This window comes from Sesamum indicum, linkage group LG3, assembly GCF_000512975.1.
Source record: "Sesamum indicum cultivar Zhongzhi No. 13 linkage group LG3, S_indicum_v1.0, whole genome shotgun sequence".
In the NCBI taxonomy this organism is placed as follows: domain Eukaryota; kingdom Viridiplantae; phylum Streptophyta; class Magnoliopsida; order Lamiales; family Pedaliaceae; genus Sesamum; species Sesamum indicum.
The window spans coordinates 20,429,392-20,439,065 of NC_026147.1; the positions used below are offsets into that span (position 1 = coordinate 20,429,392).

The window sequence follows — 9,674 nt, forward strand, 5'->3', positions numbered from 1 at the left end:
TGATCTGGACCCAACAAATATCATTAGACTTAGGCCCAAACCCCCATTAAAAAAATATAAATTGGATTTGTGTTGAGCTTCCACCTATCAATACTACTAAATACCCAATTTGGATCCAATTGTTTTTTCCAATTCAATTGCATATTACTTTTCAATCTATTTACATTCAAGTGAACAATCTACAAAATTTAAGACATCATAACATTATTATCGTGTAATTATTCTACTAGGTATATTTTCAACAGAGAAAAACAAATATTGTTCTATAATTTTAGTTTGAATTCATTTTGATCCTTTATCTTTGGCAATATTAGATTAGTCATTTCTCTATCAAATTTTGTGTAGATGTGGTCCTTTAGCCTAATTTATAACCCTTTTGCCCTTTTGTGATAAAGGCTAATAGTCCATCCTAATGCTTTAAGTGTAATATAAACAAAAAAAAATTTCAAAAACCTAAACTCTTATACCATTCTAGACGAGAATAAAATAAATGGATATATATGGACTAAAATTGCTTTTGAAAAGCTGTATAGGGGTAAAATTATCCGAAATTGGGTCAAATAACTAAAATTAAATAATTTTGAAACTTACCGGACTAAAACTAAAACGAATAAATTTAAAGGACCAAAATAACATGCAAACTTAAAGGACTAAACGAATAATTTTTTCTTTTTAATATCTTGATTGGCAATAATACTTGCTTGAAGTCTTGAAGTAATAAAATTGAATTTGAAAGTTTTATAATATTAAATTCAATTGCTATTAAATATGTAGATTTAATAATTTCATTAGATTATTTTGTAAATGGTATTATAAATGATATAATATTTTAAAAATTATCAAAAAAGAGTTATTTGTAAATTGATCACAAAATAATTTTGAATTTATTAATAAATTATGTGTAAAAAATAAACAATAACAAGAAAAAAATTTAATTTAATATATAGGTTTTTTAATTATTTTGTCTTAAATACAATTGTCAAATATTATCTAACAACATTATGAAGCAAAAAGAAAAAAAAAAGTTTTGGGTAAATTATACCCTACCCAAATCCAAAACATTGGGTCTAAAACAATGACATTGGATCTAGAGACCCATAGGGTCTTAAAGGGGTTGAGTAGGGTATGTGTATTATTTGATAGAATGAATATTTTATGAATATAAATTTAAATAGGGTCTTATCATACCCATTGACACTCCTACTCACGTATCTTAGGTACAGATGCCATAACTCCGTTCACTATAGTTGACATATGTGCTCCAATCAATTTTACACTGCAACTCTTCTACCATATGGTAACAGTCGGTGCACAATACACTAAGTTGGTGGATGATCAAAATCAATGTGCCTCAATTTCTAAATATAAATAGTATGAATCATTCATCTGTATAACCAATATACAGAATATCTAGTATGTATTTAACCACCCTATGTACTTTCTAAAGCATGAAATTGAATTAGAGGACTCTAGATTTGCTTATCATATATTTTTTAAATATTTTATAAAATGTTTGAAAGCATACAGATATGATAAAATGTTTGATAATTTTTAGAAAAATAATACTATAATTTTTTTTGAAAAATTAAAGAGTTTCTGACTTCTCAGAAGTATAATTTTAACAAGCTTTGTCAATATTGTTATCAATAACAAAATTGTCGTTATTGTCATCTCATTCTTCGTGTTGTAGATTCGATAACTACCTTACTTCTAATTCACGTCGAGTTTAATCTGATCAGAACAAATTATATGATACGTATAATATATTTATTGTGTAATTAGTATACAACTTAAAGAAAGAGTTATATAATCGACTTGGTTCAATCAAACCTAATTTTGATAAAAATTTAAGCTTATCGGATAACTTTATACTCAAAATCCAATTTTCCGCTAAATCATACATAAGAATATTAAGAAAAAGTTAGCTGAAATTTTTTTAATTCATTTAATCTCTTCTTATATAGATGAAATTTTTATGACTAACTAATATAAACTTCTAAGATTAGAATAAAATAATATACTACTAATTTACAAGATTCACAACAGTGCTAAATGCTAATGGATGATTTCCCCTACTCCATGACTCCACCAACACAACAGAAACGGAATTTTTCTTTTCCATAACACAACTCAGAATTCGAGAAAATTCAATTACAGAAAATCAAGCTATAAGAACCAAAATTACCTCGCCGTCGCCGGTGCAGATTGAGAGGAGTCGGCGTCATCGTCGGTGACGAGGGTGCACCACTGAGATACAGGGCGGTCGAAGAACTTCCAATCAGGCAAAACGACGCCGCCGATAGCAAGCATCCCGAACAAGTAGGTAACCGCCATTTTCTTCAGAGACTGCGTGTACAGCCACGTTAACACCATTATCGCAGCCAGCCAGACGAGGGAGGTCCGCAGAACGGCGTCGTTCTCCATGGGTGAAGATAATGGAGATTGGTAAGAAGATGTTGATGGCTTTAAATGCACGCAGTTGAGTGAGTTGAATTAATGCGTTATGGGACCTGATTCAGTGTATATAGTTGATAGAGAGTGTAATCGCTCATGCAAACGTGTTGTGTCACAAGGTATGGTGAATTTAAGTGTGTTCTGCAGCGCATATTGGCTTAGTTGGAAGAACGGATAGTGTGTGTTTCATTTCTTTTGTCCTGTCTTTCTTCTTTTTTATTACTTATTATTATATTCGTGTGTATACAATTAAATTGACATGATAGAGATTTTAAAAATAAAAATAATTTATAATTAAAAATGAAGCAAGTGATAAATATAAGTGAAAATAATAAAATAAATATAATAGTAGATTGACGATTAAAAGATGATGTGAACCATTTTGTGGCACAGTATCACAATCAAACTATTTGTAAGTGTGAATAACTTCTTTTTTATATTAGTATAGATATATAAATGTAGTTTATAGACATTCACATTCGTTGGACTCGAACCTATAACTTTTCAATCGTAATGTCTCAACTTTATCAATCAAACAATCCTTCGTTGGCTTCGCTCCCTCAATGTTACGAATGCTATATATAATGACAATAAAGTTGACATCCACCTCAATTTTTTTTGTGATGAATTTGGATTTGAGTTGAAAAATAATTTCAAATGTGGTATATATTAAAAGAATTTAAAATTCATCGTTATTATAAAAATATAATTTAAGTTTAGAGTCAGATGATTTAAAATACTTTGAATTCACAATTGTTTAAAGAAATCCAAAGAATTTGTTACTATGTAACTGAAATTCACAATCTCCAATCTACCAATCCAAGTGTAGCGCAACTCAATTTTATTTTCAGTATGAAAAATCTGATGTCAATTCAAGGTGAATAACTCTTCGTAAAAATGAAGCACAGTTATCATGTAATCGAATATGTTGTTTATAGATAATGATCGATCATAAAACAAATACAAATTAAAATTATCATGTGTTTAATATATCGTCCACATGATCACAAAACAACATAAATAGAAATTATAATTGATTTATTAGTATGAGAATAAATCTAAAAACCGCATTTTGGTAAAATTACAGTTTATAACTTTTATCCAGTTGCAATTATTTTTCATCTAATGACCATTTATGCATTTTAATTTCTTCATTAATAGTAAGTATGAGATTAATTTTAAAATTTAACTACAATTCATATTTGTATAACCAGTTTTGAAATTATTAATCGACATACCATGGACCATTTTGTTTAATAAATCAAATTAAAAATCAATTGCAATACAATCAATTAATTATGCAGCTATCGGTTGAAATTCGAATTTTGCAAGAGAAGTTGATGCAATCAAAAGTTTCAATGATAACGAAATTTTACCCTCTGGCAATCATTTTTTTTTATGAAAGCAACAAGTTTCCTACCATCATGATGTTTGTGAAATTTATAATAAACTTCTCCAAAATTTTATGAAAATAATGATTGACTAATTAATTGAGTTGACATTCTCCTCGACAAAAGAAAGAGTTCTGGGTTCAAAACCAAGTTTCCACGACCCCAACCCCATTACAATTGAAAAACACAATTTTAGTCGTGATTATAATGTTAACATGTGAGGATAAGAGATCCAAGTCCATATCTGAATCCAACAGAGGCTTCCAGATCTATGTCTGGATTTGATCATTTATCCCAATGCAGAAAGGTTTTATAGGAAGTGCACGTAATTTGGTCATAACTCTCAAATGGGGTTTATATAAAAAATGCAAAAAATTATTCAAGAAGGGGAAAAGAAAAAGGAAGAAGAAAAAGATGACCACGACCACCAGGAGTGCCTAATGATAGTATTAGTGCAGGCATATGTAATTTTACAAATCTGAGAAGATCTACATATATTTATACCCACCTATGAACGACTCAGCCACACCACCATCACCACGGCTTATACTGGTGTGTATGAATTCGGTGGTTGACTTATCATTCTTCACCACGGTAAACAGGCGACGACACATACTAATAAGCTTAGAACTGAAAAAACATCCTAATATAGTTAAGTCCCATAATTGAAGGAGCTGCAATATAGCTTCCTGCTTCCCTACCTGACACATTTTTTCTAATCAAAAGAAGACAGCCACTCAAGCACAGCTGTTGGCAATGTAACATACACCACCTGGCAAGGAGGTGGCTTTTAGAAAATAAATGTAAAACGTAGCCAACTTGTCCTAAATGAGGAGGGTTTTAGACAATAACCATACAACATGGCAGTTTGAGGTTTCTTGAGGTCGGTTGGCCAGTCTACGGGCTTATTCCAACCTGCTCAGTTGATCAAACTTTAAGTTTTAGAACAGAAATCCTAAGCAGTAGAGCGAAGGGCAAATCCCTACATAAAGCAAGACATTTTGCCCAGAACTCTTCACATAATGTAAAAGTTCTACTTAGAGCAAGAGAATGATCTAAATGGAAGTGCCAGAACATTTAATATGTTGATTATACACTGAATTCTAACACGACGGAACAAACAAATGTCAGCATACAAGTGTAAACATAGGCCACAGGTACTAATTATTGTGCAAGCCCAAGAGTAGGGATGGTTAAGATTACATACAATTCAAGGATGCCAATATCTGTTATACTTTTTCTCCAAGACTAAAGGCTGTCAACTAGAACGTATCCCTCCCATGAAGGTCCTTGGGTCAGGGCAACTTCCGGAGAACTGAGCCTGTGAGAAGTCAAAGCCTGGGTTCTGTAGAAAAGTTCCACAACGTAATAGCAAATGTAAGAGGCCCATCATTCAAAAGTTCAGGATAATAAGATTATTGTCGGGTGCCCCCACATCTCGCACCAAATTCATTGTCTACCAATGACACTTAGAGACCACACAGTTTCTGGCATCACAAGCTAATTTACCATAAAAGCTTGTGTCAATCCAATGTCCCAGATTTTTGCAAAAAATTATCTGCCACTCAATGCATTGATTTCTCAACTTTTATTACTTGATTAACTATCCACATGTATAATAGATGTATACATTTATTCCTGAAACTTATATATTTCTCTAGTCAATACATGACAACCTGTTTTAAATTTCTAATTGTTTGGCTTTAACTGAAAAGTAATTTATAAGAATAATCCCAATGTACTTCCATAACAGAGCAAAATTGTCCCCATCCTATGTAAGGCCACACCTAACCAATCACATGGCAAGTTTTATTGCTCTTACCATGTGATTAGCCACTCTCTTCTATATACTATCACATAGCGAATATAATGCACTTGATGTGATTAGGTGGGTTGGCTAAATTTGGTTCTTGCTAGAATTTCCCAACAAACTAACTACATGATTCTTATGGCGTGTGTATCTTACCTAAGCAGCAAAGTGTTTATAAGCAACCAGTGGGTAGTTTCAACTCAAAATATGAGCAAAAGAGCTTCTTATTCCCAAGTTTGTTATTATCTTTTAATCACAGATGAATAATCAGCATCAACAACATGGAACTTATCAGCATTAAAAACCATAACCAGTAAAATGTGAAACCTACAAATGTCGGCACTCAGCTAAGCGTTCATGATGAAAGATAATAAGGAGACATTAAGACCAATTGATAAAAGCCTCTTGACATAAAACCCGTATCGCCACATTGAAGACAAAAGATAATATTAGCATGCAATAGAAGCAGTTTAGTTAAATTAAAGAATCAAAAGATAGAATAATACAACTATCATGCATAGAATCTTCACACCTCTTTGTTTGCTAAAGAAGATTAAAATCACAAACCTCCTCTTGAAACCTTTGAAGCATGAGTCGTTTCTGCTCAAGATCAGTGGTGTAGGGATCCAACTGGCCTTGACCCATTATAGGCGAAGACCACGTCTGACCTTTGTCCCTCTTCTGCAAGGTTATGTGCATTATATCATCTTCTGCAACAACAAAAATCATAAGTTAGCATAATTTAGATGTCACACTCTTGGAACCACACTTGGCCATTAGCACTGCACTGTAAGATGTTAACTCCAATTATTTGATACACAAAGCAACTTAGACTCATCTGTACTTTCTGCCCATATAAGGAAATCGTACGAATTTCAGGTAAACTGAATATTTAACGGTTCAATCAAGGTTAAATTTTATACACAAAATTCATGATAATCAATCTTTTCTCCAGAAAAAATTTCATGATAGTATTATACTCTTGATTACTATGACAAAGTCATAACCAAAAAACCTCTCCTTAATGAATGATTCCAAACCAAAACATAAGTTAAATGCATTTAAATATGTAATTCAGACAGGAATTCGACAATTTGTGAAGTTTACTTTGCTTGACGTTCACACTACTTAAGTAGTTAAAGCTTAGATTTTTAAAGAAAGGCGAGGAAGATAATTTTCATGAATTCATCTTCCTTTTCAATGTTTCCCCATGAAATTCTAAATCCAAGCATCTATCATGCTCCTCCAAATGTCTAAGTACAAAATTCTCATGGAGAAGACTAATGGATCAAAGTCCTTAATTCAGGCATTTCAATGGTCTTCCATGAATTTTTGGAAAGGAACTTTATTTTCTCATGCAGAAATATCAATTCCAGAGAAGTACCAAGGGTCCAAAATGAAGAATCAGTCTTCACTGGGTGCATAAGGTCATGCTGCAATTTATCAAAAAAGAAAAAAGAAAGTTAAAAACTGCTGAAATGCACTGAAAAAACTCCAGATACAACAAGGAAAAATAAAGGGAAAACTGACATTAAGGTATGGAGGGTTGCCTTTGATCCCAACTTCAACATGCTTGGAATCAATCTTGCAGCAGAATAGCTTCTTCGGAACATTGGGTGGAAGGGTTATGTACATGTTAACCTCTTCCAGAGTTTGGTCCCACTCGAACACTTTCTGACCTGAAATCATAATAGTATTACAAGTTAATTGTCTCATAAATATATAAAGCTACTAGTCTCAAGAGCCAATACCATTATGCATGAAGCTATGGCGTTTCTCAGGAGCCAATTTCTCAGCCATTTTTCTCTCGTTTTCTTCCAATTCGCACTTTGCTTTTATTTCTGTCAATGCAGGTCTAGTTGTCCTTCAGCTCCGGACTTTCAGCTGTACACTCTGGTTATTCGGCTTACCCCCAAAACCCTGGAGAATCCAGAGAAGAGAAGAATACAAAATTGAAACGCTATATGCTGATATGAATGAAACAAAACAACAGAACTCTCAAGTATAACTACTTCAAACCTGTTCAAGAAACATCCAACATATAAAATTTGCTATTGTAATTCATCAGCAAAAGTTTAACCTATAAAGTTTGTAACATCATTTTTCATTCTTAATTCTCTGCTTCTACACGATGCATCATTCACAAAAATTCCCAAATGTTACGCAATTTGCAGCGAATCATGAAGAGAACATCGAGATAACACTAAATGAAAAGTGGGTTTACATCTCAATTATACAATCAAATTCATCCCATCACAACAAGGAATTACTTGGAAAAAAATCATAATCACGGACGTGAATCAGCTGGAAACGATATACCTTCGGTGAAAACGGTGACGGCTGTGTGACGATGGAGGAGAGATGGACTGCGGTGCTTTCCTCCTTGCCAGAGAAAAGGAATACCAATTACCAATGGCGTTATGCAAAAAATATGGTAAATTACACTATAACCCACAATTTTTGCCCCAATTACAAGCCCTAAAAGTTCGGTAATTACTAGATTATTCTATATTATAGTCCAAGGTGGGGAATTTACACAATTGCGTAACATTTACTAAAATTAGGAATAGCCAATAAAGTCTTACTCGGAAATAAATTTAAGTCTACAGTTTTATGAATATGACTATTTTCTTTGTATTTTTTTTTATCTATTTGAGCGTATTTATTTATTTAAATTTTCTATGTATTATATCAAGATTTTAATTTGAATATAGTAAATGGTATAATAAGTCACATCTCATGAAATAAAAATAAAATTATGAATTATTAAATAAGAATATTATTACTTTTTAAGAGAACATTTAAATTAATTTTTTTACAGAAAATTTTGCTTACTTTCTTTCAAATTTAATATAGTTATACATAAATTCTTTATAATATTAAATTATTTTATTAATTAAAATTTTTGCATGTTTTCCTTTAAAAAAAGATATTAAATAATTTCCATAATTTGGTATTATCATTTTGCAACTAATTATTAAAATAAATCATCTCATAAAATTTAGATTGTCAATGTTATTTTAATTTAAGTTATTAAATTATCTTGCAACTATAACTCAATTAGTGACACTACGCCATAAACTTCGTCAGGACGGGTTCAACCTTTGACCCGAGTCGTCTCTCTTTTATATTTTTTAAATAATAAAAAGGAAGAAAAGAAGGAGAAGGGCTTGGCAACGTGAGGCTGGAGGAAAGAGAGGCGACACCGTGAGAAAGTGCGGCAGCGCGATAGGGAAGAGAGGCGGCCCAGCGGCAGCAAGGAAAAGAAGGAGAAGATGAAGTGAGAGAGAAGGAGGCTGAGAGAGGGAAAGGAGACAAAAGGAAGATGAAGTGAGAGATGAGGGAAATTAGATTTTATTATTATATTTTTAAATTATATATTATAGTTAAATAAAGAAAAAATATTAAAAAATAGAGGTTGTGAATAGTTATTTAGAGACAAGTAGAAAAAAAAATATGGAAGTTGAGAGAAAAAAAATGGAGGTTGAGAAAAAAGAAATGCTAAAATAAATAAATAAAATAAAAAATAGCAGACCAAAAAAGGGAGAGATACCAAATAAGTGCTCTCCCTTAATAATATAGTATAGATACTATAAGTTTGTATAAAATTAAGGGCTTCAATTATTTTTGGCAGAGTATTTATAATTTTCAGAGAAGTTTTAAATTCATTTTATTAATTTAAATCTTTATTATCTGATTCAATGCATCATAAATCCTAATATATATGGATGCACTGTGACTATTCAATCATTTTTGTATCTGCGACTCATGTGAAATTGTACAGTTGGAATAAATCTATAAATAGTCATCATTGCAGCATGTACAATTTTTGGTACATTAATGTTCTTACGACCTATATTATCATTTTGCTTACGACCTATTAACTTAAACATCAGACGACTATAACCGGAACCTTTCTGATATAATAATGATAATGATGTATAAGGTTCATATTTAAAATATTCGAGGTGTATTTTGCTCTTTGAAAAAACTAATTACTCAAATTCATGTAAAAAATA

At 31.6% G+C, this 9,674-nt stretch overlaps 2 protein-coding genes across 2 annotated transcripts in view; both read right to left on the reverse strand.

Annotated features, from left to right (window-relative positions):
* The window catches only part of LOC105158957 (signal peptidase complex-like protein DTM1), a 4,340-nt gene extending 1,744 nt beyond the window's left edge, over nt 1-2,596 (reverse strand). The window contains exon 1 of the mRNA XM_011075880.2: nt 2,186-2,596. Coding sequence (XP_011074182.1) covers nt 2,186-2,424 — 239 coding nt within the window. The 5' untranslated portion in view covers nt 2,425-2,596. The remainder of the gene's footprint in view (nt 1-2,185) is intronic.
* LOC105158958 (nudC domain-containing protein 2) lies at nt 4,883-8,128 on the reverse strand. Its single transcript, XM_011075881.2, has 6 exons — nt 7,975-8,128; nt 7,407-7,575; nt 7,186-7,334; nt 7,040-7,088; nt 6,223-6,365; nt 4,883-5,190 (listed from the first exon to the last, which is right to left on the reverse strand). Exons 2-6 carry the CDS (start codon nt 7,453-7,455, stop codon nt 5,104-5,106), a joined length of 477 nt encoding a protein of 158 aa, XP_011074183.1. The 5' UTR covers nt 7,456-7,575; nt 7,975-8,128; the 3' UTR covers nt 4,883-5,103.

What these genes read in the sequence shown, in the direction of transcription:
- LOC105158958 (XM_011075881.2), bottom strand. Translation starts at nt 7,455, where the DNA reads ATGGCTGAGAAATTGGCTCCTGAGAAACGCCATAGCTTCATGCATAAT. An exon ending in CCATAGCTTCATGCATAATG is followed by an intron (nt 7,335 to 7,406) that starts GTATTGGCTCTT and finishes TTATGATTTCAG; the next exon opens with GTCAGAAAGTGTTCGAGTGG. An exon ending in TTCAAAGGTTTCAAGAGGAG is followed by an intron (nt 5,191 to 6,222) that starts GTTTGTGATTTT and finishes ACTTTTCTACAG; the next exon opens with AACCCAGGCTTTGACTTCTC.